General features: G+C 43.8%; 1 protein-coding gene across 1 annotated transcript in view; it reads left to right on the plus strand.

The window, feature by feature from the left end:
- LOC112844896 (NACHT, LRR and PYD domains-containing protein 3) overlaps positions 1–14102 on the plus strand; it is a 40173-nt gene that overhangs the window by 15961 nt on the left and 10110 nt on the right. Inside the window, exon 4 of the mRNA XM_025904499.1 lies at positions 6447–8232. Coding sequence (XP_025760284.1) covers positions 6447–8232 — 1786 coding nt within the window. The remainder of the gene's footprint in view (positions 1–6446; positions 8233–14102) is intronic.

Below are 14102 nucleotides of genomic sequence, written 5' to 3' on the forward strand. Positions count from 1 at the left end.
AAGAGTAAAAGATTAAAAGAAGAACTGACTGTGTTACAGCACCCGCTGCTTGTTGAGAGTAAAAGCGATACGCGCTTTCACGTCTTTTTTTAGCGACTTTTTATAGAAAAAAAGTCGCTAGGGGGTCTGAAAACTCGCTAAATATAGCGACAAAGTCGCTAAGTTGGCAACACTGCTCGCGTGCGGAGTGAAGCGGGAAAAAGTGCGAGAGAGAGGGTGAGAGAAAGAAAACAAAAAACCCACGGCTCGCGATAAGGAGCCGCCTCGCGTCATTCACGTCAAAGATCCGGCTCTAAGAGCCATTTCGTTCGCGACTGACCCATCACTACTCCATGGCCTTATCAACATCCAATCTCCAGACTTCAGACTCTGCTCCTGCGGAGAACAGAATCATCTGGCAGATCATTTGTTCTCACGACTTCTTTACTTTTAAACATTTTAAGCATCTAATCTGCTAATATGCTCTCTCTTCTGCTCTTCTATCATCACTACAGAAGACTAGAACACTAAATGCTCTAACATATATAATCTCAAAGAGTCAGACCATTCTCTGTTGGAGTAATCCTCATTTACATTCATATACATCTTAACTAATTCTTTACAGTTTAACCATGTCCTGCGTCTCTTCCTAAGTCTTAACTTTACTGTTCCATTAGTTCTCTCTACCAACCCTGCACTTTGTGGGTGATATGAACAATGATGTTTTAATGTTATCCCTAGATGCTGTGCCATTAATCCAATCACTTCATTTTCAAAGTGTGGACCATTATCACTATAAATGGTCTCTGGAATCCCGTGTTCCGGGATGAGTCACACTGTATTCATTTCTCCCCTGTAACATTCACATTTTCTCCAACATCACAGTGTAATTTCATCATCAACATATAGCCTGTAACCACAGTTTTCTTCACAAAAAATCTCAATAATCCTGAAAAACATCATTAAGTTGTGTCCTGCTATAAATCACATGATTAACCATCTGCTGTAAAAAGAAACGTAAACGTTAGCGCAGCGCAGGTGTATACACTCTTTCTCACAGTAATCTCTGTGAGCAACACAAAGTAGTGAATGACACACCCATGGTGAATTCACAGACACAGAAAAATTCAAACTAAAAAGGTTAAATTTGGTCACATAATCATGTGACCCAAGTTTCCTCCTGTGGTCTCCTTCTGTTCCTGCATCAGAAGACACACACACACAGATACATCCACACCTTTGTCAGGTGGGGGTTAACTTTACACAATGGTGTTATGTCAGTCAGTCTTGTCAGGTTATGTCAGTCAGTTCCCCATTTATTTTAAATTCTCACTCATTCACTCAGCGATTCTTTCTTTTGCTGATAGTGGAAATTATAGTCGCATTTCGTTTCCACCCTCAGCAAAACCGACGACACTTCAAAGAGAAAAAAAGAATTTTGGACTGGATTTCCTCGTTGAATCCTTTTGGACAGGAACTTGTTTTCTAATTGTTCGAATAAATTACTTTCTCCTGAGCCCATTTTAATTTTGGAGAACTCCCTTTGCAACCGTTTGCAACAAGATGTTGTGTAGTTCTTCCTATTCAACGTTCAGATCTGCTTAGATGACAGAAAAATCATCAAACAAAACTTTCAGTGCACCATGAAAGTAACAAAATAAAAAGAAAAGAAAAAAAATAAAGGAAGGCAAAGGAAAGAAAGACCTTGTTAAGTCACGACACGTGTTCTTCATTTCAGGGGATAAATCATACCAAACCTAATTTGCAGGCTCAACTTAGTAACAAAGGACAAATCAACAGCCAGTTTAATCTCAAACATTCATCCAGTCAGCCACACACAACATACAGCATAACCCTGTTGTCTCATCACATAATAAGGTTCTTCTCATGTAACCAAATGTGTGCCATGGTAAAACTTCTTCACACACCAGAAACTCACAATCAGCTCACTCATTTAAGACCCCTCATCAGCATTCTGTTTTCCTCTATGATGCAGTCATCTGTCCTCCTATAATATTCAGTCCACTAGTCTATGTATCACTTTCATCTTACTAGTGACTTGGACAAGATGACAAACAGAATCTCATGCTTAAGATGCTGTCTGGTCTTCATGAGTTTCATTTGTTGTATATGCATGTAGGGTTAGTATGGTTGATGTATTTTCTGTATGTTTTTGTGTTCCTCGCTCATCACAATTTTCATTATTCTCATCACTGCTTAAAACAACACACATCTCTCTCTCTCTGTTTTTTTTTCCCTTTTTTCCAAAACAGAAAGTAGCATTACAGCTGTTTCAGCCTGAGAAACATAAACACTCTTCGTGCTATCATTCACCACACAACTATTTTATTTCTTTTTGTCCACTGGGCAGGTGACCAGCAGAATCACTTCTGCCCCAGCTGGATACCTTTTCACACACACCGTGACGTCAAACACACTCACACTCAATTCTGCTTAGAGCACAATTTCACTTCATTCGTCAACGATCCACACACCATGTGCTGCCCAATAAATACTTTGCAGTGTATTTCATCCCTGTTTAAGGCAGACTTACTCAATTTATTCTCCATTACAAGACAACAATCAGCCACACTCACGCCGACCAAGTCTGGTCTGCACACACGCAAAATAGGCCTTGCGTCTGCACGCACAGCTAGCACTCTCTGTTGAAAGCTCTCAAACGCCCCATATGGCGGAGAATTCAACCGTCGGACAATCTCCAACGCCCCAAATGGCGGAGATTCCGAACTCTCCTCACGGCGGAGTCACCGAGTCTCTAAGCCCCACACGGCGGAGAAGCCTGCGTCTCTCTCACACGGCTAGCGCGCTCCCGTACCTGCGTTCAACGCACAGTCACGTAGCCGCTCTCTAAGGCCTTCTGTACTCACTGTTCTCTGGATCCTGTCAATCGCCATCCATTCCGAGGGGTGTTCAGACGCAAACTCTCCAGCCTGGTGACAAAGTAAAGTACCAGGGCTTTTCGTCAAGCGTCCCAGATGCTGGCTGCTAGCAGACTGCGGTGGCGTCATCTCCCTCTCCTTGGTGGTGCGATGTGTTAGGTTCCGGCTCGGAAGGACCAAATAAATGTTGGGTCTGTGTTTCCACAAGCCCCGCTGGTTTAATGTAGAGATGGTAAACATAAAAATGACAACATTTAACAATTCACTCTAACAGAGGTTATACACACACAATACGGTAATATTATGTTGAAGCACAGTACGTATCACTCCGCGAGGCTCCTGCCTACAATAGCCGTAATCCTCCGACAATCCATCAAGCGGTGCAGGTGCGTAGCTTAGCAAAGTTGTACCACATAAAATCGTTTCGAGGTCAGTAAACACAACCAGAATTCAGAATCCAGAATTCACATAGGATTATAAGGGGCACTGTCGATTTTCAGAAAAATCAAAAGATTGTTTTTAAGTATGCCGTAATTTTCAAAAAACACAGTAATAACGACGGCCCGCTAGCATGCTCTACCAAAATACCGCTTTCTTGTATATCTGACGGACAAAAGCTAAACCAGTTCCACACCACTGAAGTTGCAGCATTTTTACTAACCAATTCTAGTTCATCCGTTACATTCAACGATCTGCTTTCGCCCTTCTCATTCTCCATTGCCACCATGCTTTTTCCGCCATGTGCGTATGAATACAAAGGCACTGCGCATGCGTTACCCATATTCTATCCCGATATTTAATTTTCTTATCGTTTCCCAACATTATACCGGTATTACCGTGAACAGTATGATATGACCCAGCCTTACTCGAAAGCAACTTCTTCCCTTCTTTTCATATTTAAATCAAAGGTAAAAAAAAAAGACTGGTAAATGATCACTTATATTTGTTAAGGTTGGCTGTGTGGCAGGCAGGCAAGCAGGAGTGGTGGACCCAAAATGCAGGACTCAGACTCAAGGGATGAACTCAAAATACTCAGCTTTATTTGCTGGCACGGGAAACCGAACATACAAAGCAAGGCAAACTAAACTAAACTGGGAAACAACATAAACTCACAGGAAACACAGGGAGATCCACACAGCATGAGGGACAACACGACACTGACTCAAAGAAACACAGGGTTTAAGTACACTGGGAAGTAACGAGGGGAATGAGACACAGAAGGAGGGCACAGCTGGGAGAAATCAGAACTAAGAGACAAGGAAGCAAAGCAGGACACATTCACATAAGACCCGGACCTTCAAAGTAAAACAGGAAGTAACACAGACTGAACTTACAGACACAGACTCACAAGCAAGCACTACAGAGGGAACAGCGAGGTGGGAACAGGTCAGACACAGACACTGACTGGACACGGGGATATAGCCGACAGGGGAGACAGCAACTAATATAACAAACTCAAAACCTCTGGGTCGACCCAGGCATCCTAACAATATTGTTTATGATGAGGTCACTCATAATGTTACTCTCCAAGCTATTAATAAAAATATGATCAATTAGTGTTTCTGATTTATCCGTTATTCTACTCGGCTTTATAATTAAAGGATAAAATCCTTTTCCAAATAATAATTCAAAAAAATCCGATGCGGCCTTATCATTTGCCTCTTTACAAAGATCAATATAGTAATCACCACACAAACATAGCATCTTATTTCCCTTAGCCTTACTCAAAAAGTCTTCTACTACCTCTGTAAATAACTCAATCCTGTATATACACGTAACAATTATATTACTTCTTTTTTCTATGGCCAATTCCACTGTCATATACTCCATTAAATTGTTGATAGCCACAGACATATATTCAACTTTTTTACATTTCATATCACAATTAACAAAGAGTGACACCCCTCCTGCCTTCTTCTTATTTCTATTTACAAAGTATAAATTGTACCCTTCGATACAGAAATGACTAACCATGTTTCAGATAAAGCAATCATTTGGAATTTGCCTCTATACAAAGGAACTATACAAAAAGTATTTAATCGAAGCAAAACTTGTATAAAGACTTCTGCAATTAATATGAATTAATGAAAATGTATTAGCTATTTCAACCTTATCCCTGAATTGCTCCTCTGTATAAGATTCACATGTGACATTTATGGTATTAAGCACATTCCTTTCAGGGTCAATACCTGCTTCAAAATCATATGGTTTATGATCTGAGTCGTCGAGCATCATGCATAATTATTCTAAGAATATCTATTGGCCTCAAAAAGAAAGAAAACGATCCTTAACAATTGCACGTTTATTTATCAACATATTTTGTATGTTTAGTTTCCATAGCCGTGATAATCACTTCCTCAAGTCGAGCCTGCTGTTCTAGATAGCCCACCTTCCTTTACAAAAACTGGATTGTCTTGTCTTTCTCCTTAATCAGGTTTTTTAGTTCTTTGATTTGGTCCATCATCGACATTAGGATTCCTTGTTGCTTGTTTACTTTTTCAATTTCAGATGTCAGCGAATTAAGTGAATGCTTAATCTCCTCCAAAGCTTCTTCCACTTTCTTCACCTTTGCCATTTTGTCTCTTGTAAAAGTCAATCTTTGTTTATTTGTTTGCCCAAACAAGATCTATAACTGGAATTATTTGGAGTTTAACACCAAAGATTACGGCACCACCGCGAGGACGCCAATCCGGCTGTGATTACGTCCGCCATCTTCACCTCCACTATAAATCCAATTGGATTTATATTTTTAGTCCCACCACTACCCTTTTCACTTTGGGCTTACACATTACTCTGCCCTTAGTTATTACAATTTCTATTCACTTCTGTCTATCTTTCACTGTGTGTATTTCACATTGTCTTCCTCCCTTTGTCCCCCATCAGTTGCGGCACATTGCCGCCCATCCTTGAGCCTGGTTCTTCCAAAAGTTTTTTTCCTTTCCCATTCTCAACATCACCTGTGCTCATAATAGGTCATTTGATTCTTGGGGATTTCTCTGTATTAGAGAAAAGATAAGGTAGTCTTTTCCTTATAATATAAAGCACTGAAAGGGAAATATAGATGATTTGGTACTATATAAATAAAACTGATTTAAAATTCTATTAAATCTTTAGGACTGTTCAAAACAGTACTTGGCTAAAAAAAAGGGGGGGGGGAGCAAAACATGAACTTCATAGCATTCCATGATTTTTCTGAACTATGAAATCCTGGTTCCCTTTTATATTAAGAAAGAGCTGTTAAAATTTCAGGTTTTTTTCTTTAATAGTTTCAGGTATTTGTGTTCAAACACTGAACATTAAACATTTCACTGTGGCAAAGACATGCTCGAACTCAATGAACTATTTTTCAGAAAATCCTAATGGATTTCCTATACTTACAGTTTGCTAGTGCACAAACTTTGTACGAAAATATTTTTCTACAAATAGGAGATAATCGAGCAGAAGACCCAGTTTGATTTGACATTTAAATACCTTATGAAATTAAGGCAAAAGTAATCATAAAGATGCAAGTTCTTGACTGTATAAACCACAATAGACTAATCATCTTGTTTGCTGTTTCTAATTTAGAGGCTCTTCAAAATTGTCAGCATAGATTTAAATCTAAGTTGAAGAAGAAGTTCCAGTGTGTGTTTGAGGGCATCGCTAAAGCAGGAAACCCAACCCTTCTGAATCAGATCTACACAGAGCTCCACATCACAGAGGGAGGGACTGCAGAGGCCAATGATGAACATGAGGTCAGACAGATTGAAACAGCATCCAGGAAACCCCACAGACCAGAAAAAACAATCAGACAAGAAGACATCTTTAAAGCCTCACCTGGAAGAGATGAACCAATCAGAACAGTGCTGACAAAGGGAGTGGCTGGCATTGGGAAAACAGTCTTAACACAGAAATACACCCTGGACTGGGCTGAAGACAAAGCCAACCAGGACATCCAGTTCATATTTCCATTCACTTTCAGAGAGCTGAATGTGCTGAAAGAGGAAAAGTTCAGCTTGGTGGAACTTGTTCATCACTTCTTTACTGAAACCAAAGAAGCAGGAATCTGCAGCTTTGAAGACTTCCAGGTTGTGTTCATCTTTGATGGTCTGGATGAGTGTCGACTTCCTCTGGACTTCCACAAAACTACAATCCTAACTGACCCTAGAAAGTCCACCTCAGTGGATGTGCTGCTGATAAACCTCATCAGGGGGAAACTGCTTCCCTCTGCTCACCTCTGGATAACCACACGACCTGCTGCAGCCAATCAGATCCCTCCCGACTGTGTTGGCATGGTGACAGAGGTCAGAGGGTTCACTGACCCACAGAAGGAGGAGTACTTCAGTAAGAGATTCAGAGATGAGGAGCAGGCCAGCAGGATCATCTCCCACATCAAGACATCACGAAGCCTCCACATCATGTGCCACATCCCAGTCTTCTGCTGGATCACTGCTACAGTTCTGGAGAATGTGCTGGAAACCAGAGAGGGAGGACAGCTGCCCAAGACCCTGACTGAGATGTACATCCACTTCCTGGTGGTTCAGGCCAAAGTGAAGAAGGTCAAGTATGATGGAGGAGCTGAGACAGATCCACACTGGAGTCCAGAGAGCAGGAAGATGATTGAGTCTCTGGGAAAACTGGCTTTTGATCAGCTGCAGAAAGGAAACCTGATCTTCTATGAATCAGACCTGACAGAGTGTGACATCGATATCAGAGCAGCCTCGGTGTACTCAGGAGTGTTCACACAGATCTTTAAAGAGGAGAGAGGACTGTACCAGGACAAGGTGTTCTGCTTCATCCATCTGAGTGTTCAGGAGTTTCTGGCTGCTCTTCATGTCCATCTGACCTTCATCAACTCTGGACTCAATCTGCTGGAGGAACAACAAACAACCTACTGGTGGCCTACATTTTTTAGAAGACAGGAATCTCTCTACCAGAGTGCTCTGGACAAGGCCTTACAAAGTCCAAATGGACAGCTTGACTTGTTCCTTCGCTTTCTCCTGGGTCTTTCCATACAGACCAATCAGACTCTCCTACGAGGCTTGACGACAAAGACAGCATGTAGCTCAGAGACCAAGCAAGAAACAGTCCAGTACATCAAGGAGAAGCTCAGTGAGAATCTGTCTGCAGAAAAAAGCATCAATCTGTTGCACTGTCTTAATGAACTGAATGATCGTTCTCTAGTGGAGGAGATCCAACAGTCCCTGAGATCAGGAAGTCTTTCCACAGATAAACTGTCTTCTGCTCAGTGGTCAACTCTGGTCTTCATCTTACTGTCATCAGAAGAAGATCTGGATGTGTTCGACTTGAAGAAATACTCAGAGGAAGCTCTTCTGAGGCTGCTGCCAGTGGTCAAAGCCTCTAAAACAATTCTGTAAGTCATATGTTTTGTGCCTTAAGTATTAAGTATTAATTTTATTTGACCAGAAAACAGGTCTGCAATTAAGTGACTGCAGGTTTCCCCAACCAAATAAACTAGCTTTGCTCAATAACTGAAATGAATGAACAATGGACTGGGAGGTCAGTTCCTCGATCATTAATATGCAAATTCTCACGACCATTGATCAATGGCCATGACTACCATTCACAGAGAGTTGGGGAATGGCTGCAATCAGGCCCCCTTCTCGATTCAGAGATGATCTTTTTTCACGTAAATGGCCTCTTTGACTCCCTGCTCAACCAGCAATCCTCCCTGTCCAGGATCTCTACATCCTCAAAATTGAAAGAGTGTCCACTGACCTGATGAGTTGTGCCCTCCACTTAACCAGAGGTTGCTTGGCTTCCACAATGTAAAATGATCAATGTATAAGTCATGGCAATTGTCCTGGCACTTAATAGCATACACTAAATTACTCTGTGTCCGGAGACACAAATTTTGGGGTTTAAAAGCCACAGAGATGGTGGTGTTGAGAAAAAAAAGCATCTCAACTGTTCCGATAATCCTGACACATGCAAGATTACTAAAGGATTTTGCTTAGGCAGTAGTGATTTGTCGGTCGCGGATCTTTGACGTGAACGACCCGAGCCGGCTCCTTATCGCGAGCCGTGTTTTTTTTTTTTTTCCTTTCTCTCACCCTCTCTCTCGCACTTTTTTCCGCTTCACTCCGCACGCAAGCCTTGTGCTTTGCGCTGGGAAGAGGGGGAAGGGGCGATAGTTAACTCAGTAGCACAGGAACAGAGCGGGAGGGAGAGAGAGAGAGAGAGAGAGAGACAGGGACAACAACGTCACATTAGAAAGGTATAGTAATCATCCACAAGTATTTTGTTTTTGTTTTTTGTTTTTTTGTTGTTTTTTTTTTTTGCCTGTCCCGTTTGGCTCTTTTGCCATCAGAATTATTGTCTAAAGGCAAAGAAAGATGCCCAACGGATTTACTTTACCAAACGGACCATCCCAGCCTTGCCGTAATGGTCTATTTGATTCACCTTTTATTGTTTATTTTATTTTTCATTTGCTGAATACGGGACAGACTTTACTGGGGGAAAGAAAGGGGAGAAAGAAAGAGGGAAAGGAAAACAGCTGAGAAGAGGGACGGGGAAAAAGGGCAAAAAACAAAAACCAACAGAATAAGCACACAAAAAATACATATATCGATCGATCGATCACCTGGATCACCTGTTGAGAAAGAAAAAAGAAAACAAGCAGAAGAAAACGAGGGTAATAGAATAAACAACATCACAGTGATATATGGGAATATGGCAGTAAATATTAAATGTTAAACATTATTGTGCAGCACGTAAGATCGACAGCGCACAGTGTGCTTTGAGGTAGGAGCCAAAAAGGGTGTAGTTTGTGTGTGTGAGCACCTGTGTGTACACCTGTGAGCATGAGCGCGCTTGTTTTTTTAAAAGGTTCCTTCATGTAATGATCTGCTAGAGGGTGTGGGGGGCCACTGCCCCGTCCTCCAGGGCATGAAGCAGGTATGGAGGAGATCAAAACTCCAGACATCCAGAGGCCCCCAGAACACAAGAGACCAGGGAAGACCAACAGAGGGGCAGCCGCGTCACTATCCCAGAAAGATCTGAGGAGAGTCCCAGATGAGGGGTCACTCAGCAGCCGCGGAGCAGAAGCCAGAGGGGGTTCCAGTGACGTGCCCATGAGCTCCGCCGGAAGCCAGCTGTGCCTGAGTGACCGAGCCCCAGGCCGAGAGGCCGAGGGCACCCCACCTCCGAAGTGGCCCGAACGAGCCCCAGGCTCCAGGCCCGGATAAGCAGCCGCCAAGGAGTGAGCCGGTGTGTACCTGGGCGCCCATCCCCAGAGACAAAGAACCACCAACGCACCGATGTCTGAGGGCGTCTGCCACTGGCAGGGAAGTGGTGGGGGGAGACAGGCCTCCAAACCTTGTAGGGCCTGAGATGTCCCCAGAGAGGTGGTGTCTGATACCCAACCTGACATATAGACACAGACAAACAGGCACGCACAGATACAAACATCCATTCCCACCCTCATGCTCTCAAATGCAATTACTCCACACTCAACCAACGTGGAGACAGACGTAAAGAGACACTGTACACAATCACACTCCCCAAGCGTACTCTAAGAACCGGGTCTAGGTACCCTTGCCCCTGGAGGGGGAAACTGCACCCAGACCCAGGTGGTGTTACCCTTTTCCCTGAGGTGGGGAGAAGCAGACCGCCCCGACTCCGCAGCGGCAGGGAGGCCCCACATACCAGACCCCAGTCGGACGGCCAATTCCTCCTCCTACCCCCCCCCACTCCAACAGGCCGCAGAGAACGGGGGTGTGAGAAGACTCCAAACCTCCCTCCTCCCGCTCATATGTAGTGTTGGTGTACGTTTGTTCTAAGGTGCATTTAAAACCCAGGAGGACATGGAGCTACCTGCCAGAGAGCAGCAGGTAAGCGCATAGCCCACCTGATAGCCCTCAATGTCTACGTGTATTTAAAATTGAGAGGTGGACAACGACGCCAGGGGTGAGGTGTACACCCTGATGGTAGTTTGGATTCCATGTAGCGTGCCCACCCCCAAGATCCTATATGTATGTGTTATGAGAGTGTGAGTAATGTGAATGTCTAAGTTGTGGGATAAAATTGAGGCAGAGGCAGCCAGAAGGGGACAGAGGGGGGGGGATGCCTCCTCTGCACCCTGGTGACACACCCCTACCCCAAGGCCCTGCATGTGTGGGTGATTGTGGTGTAGCGGGAAGAGGGAGGCAGCTGGAGATGGGGAGGGAAGGAAGGGAGGGGCAGTGACCCCTCCCTGGGGCCAGCTCCCCGCTGACCCCAGTAGGCACCCCCATACTCCACGACCTGCCAGGGAAAGGGGGCCCAGGCCCATCCGGACCGGGGCCCAGTGCAGCAGTGCAGCCCGGCCCCACAGAGCCCGGGACAGTCCACCTGACCCCACCACAGAGAAAAACTGCACCCACCCCATCATCCACTCATCTTCCAGACTACACAAGACAATAGACGCCCAGGCTGAGATCTTCCTCCACCTCTCCTGTATCTCCCCCTCCTGCAGAGAGAGTTCCTAAAGAGAGGATAGCTCCTGCAAGGTGTCACAACCTCCCCCACCAGTCGAAGAGCCCCCCAGGTGGCTCGATGCACCAGTGGCACCCTGCGCCAGAGCTGGGCCCCCATACACCCACCCGCCCACAACCCCGGCAACACACCAACCAGGCCCGGCTAGGGTCCCAGCCCAGAGACAGAGCGCCCCCAGAACCTCACGCCCATCCCGGACCCACCCAGGGGCAGCCAGGCTACCAGGTCAGTAACCCACGTCCGTCAGCACAGACCCTCCTCTAGCCCCGCTGCACGCAGCCACGAGGAAACGTTACCTAAGAGCCAACAGAGCCCCTAATAGGCAATGACCGCTACCCCTGGTTGAGCCCCCCAAGGAAGATGCTCCTGGGGAACCCCCCGATGCCCTAAGCCCGTCCCAACCCCCACACCAATCACAACAGTGAAGGCGGGACCAAACTATGACCCCCCACACCCACTAGGTGATGGAGCTGATCAAAGTAGCCCAGAGCAATTGATCTGATGTGGTGGCAGAGGCTGTATCAAGACTAATGTAATCTAGTAGATAATTTCTATATTGGTTAGAATTAAGATTATTTTTATTTTTCCAGTTCATGAGGACTGTTTTCTTGGCTATGCATAGGGCAGTGAAAACCATATGGGCTATATTCTTTTCTGTAGTGACATTATCTAAGCTGCCCAACAAACACACTAAAGGGGAAGTTGGTATGTTACACTTCAGACACTTTGACAAGTCTTCACATATCTCGCGCCAAAACTTCTGAACAGGTGGACAGAACCAAAGAGCGTGGATATACAGTGGCTTGCAAAAGTATTCGGCCCCCTTGAACTTTTCCACATTTTGTCACATTACAGCCACAAACATGAATTAATTTTATTGGAATTCCATGTGAAAGACCAATACAAAGTGGTGTACACGTGAGAAGTGGAACGAAAATCATACATGATTCCAAACATTTTTTACAAATAAATAACTGAAAAGTGGGGTGTGCGTAATTATTCAGCCCCCTGAGTCAATACTTTTTAGAACCACCTTTTGCTGCAATTACAGCTGCCAGTCTTTTAGGGTATGTCTCTACCAGCTTTGCACATCTAAAGACTGAAATTCTTGCCCATTCTTCTTTGCAAAACAGCTCCAGCTCAGTCAGATTAGATGGACAGCATTTGTGAACAGCAGTTTTCAGATCTTAAACTCCGCTGCACGTCCATATATCAAACGATCACTATGGCATCACTGAGAGTTGAAAAACTGTCTAAAGTCTTCCATCTTTAATAACATGATCAGCGTTCTGCTCTACCAGGTGTAACAATTGAGTTTAACATCCAGGCATCCATGAAAACAGAATTTATGACATTTAACGGCGTTAGAAGTTAGTAGGAAGTTAGCTGGCTAGCTTCCATCTATATGCAATATAGCATGTCCTGATTGCAGGTTTTTGGAAACAAATTAAAACGTACAGCTCTGTTATCAATTCCAACATAAATAAAGACAGAAAACTAAATTGCAGTGACGTTTGTAGGGTTACTGAAGTTTGGCTAGCTGGCATATAATGACGTGCTACGTGACCGCTAGCGACACAGCTATGATAGCATAATATAAACAAGCTAACTTTTTTTCCACTCGATAGAAGTTAACGTGAGTGTTCTCGGTGGTCAGGAACAAATGTAATCGCATGGCAGGATGCTGTAAAAGGACCAAACTTCAGCCAGGAGAACAAGTGAGATAATCCATCCACAATATGAGGTTAGTCATTCATATATTGCTGCATGGGCTGGGCTGTAGTTACATCCTAAGGTTTTAAAAACTGAGCTTAAATAAATGATTAGCGGTAATAAAAGCCGAGGGAGGTCAACAGTGATCACTGACTGTTTTAGGCTTTGACAAATATCCAGCTGGGATAACCACATTTACTCAAGGCCTTCTTGACGTGATGTTCTTCGGCTTCCCTGGCTGCTCTGTCTGTGTGGATGGTGTTCACTATGTGATGTAGCATCCTGATGACACCCAGTTTGTGGATGATGTGAGCCAAACCTTAAATACTGATCCATATGTGTAAGTTAACGGTACACATAAACTTTTGAATGTCCCCCATTACTGATGGAAAACTCAGTCTAATCTGCCATTTTTTATATCCTTCCTGTTGAGTTTGATGTGTTGGTCCACCAAGTTAATATGATCAGTGAATTGTAGTACATGAACCAGTGATCTGATGGTGTTCCGTGGTACGATAACAAAGCCCTCTTTTCAACTTCTTATATTTACAATGGGCAAACCTGTTGTGTTGGTGCTCTCTTCTTAACCTCCTAAGACCCGAACTCTTCCACGGCATGCATTTTTAATTTCTCTTTGATATTTGGTCATATTGGGGCCCGATGAATGTAAAAACAAAGAATTACCAGATTTTTTTTAACCTTATTTTTGTTTTTAAGAAAAATAAGAGCCAAATATGAGGATATTCGTTTAAAATTTTGATAGAACAGTAGCAGTATAATGTTCTCGTAAGTGGATATCAGGCCCTTGTAGAGCAAAATTCAGTATTTTGGTCTAAATAACCCAAAATGTGATGTCCACATATGTGGACGCCAGGTCCTAGGAGGTTAAGGAAGTACAGGAGAACATCAATGGTTTAAAAGATTTAATTTGGTTCAGCACTTGAAATTACAAGTTACTGAGCTGGACTTTGATGGGAAATCACTGGTCTGCTTCACAAAAAGGATAACCCTCAGAGCAGACGATAGAGTATTATA

Source organism: Oreochromis niloticus, unplaced genomic scaffold (assembly GCF_001858045.2).
Source record: "Oreochromis niloticus isolate F11D_XX unplaced genomic scaffold, O_niloticus_UMD_NMBU tig00002015_pilon, whole genome shotgun sequence".
NCBI lineage: Eukaryota > Metazoa > Chordata > Actinopteri > Cichliformes > Cichlidae > Oreochromis > Oreochromis niloticus.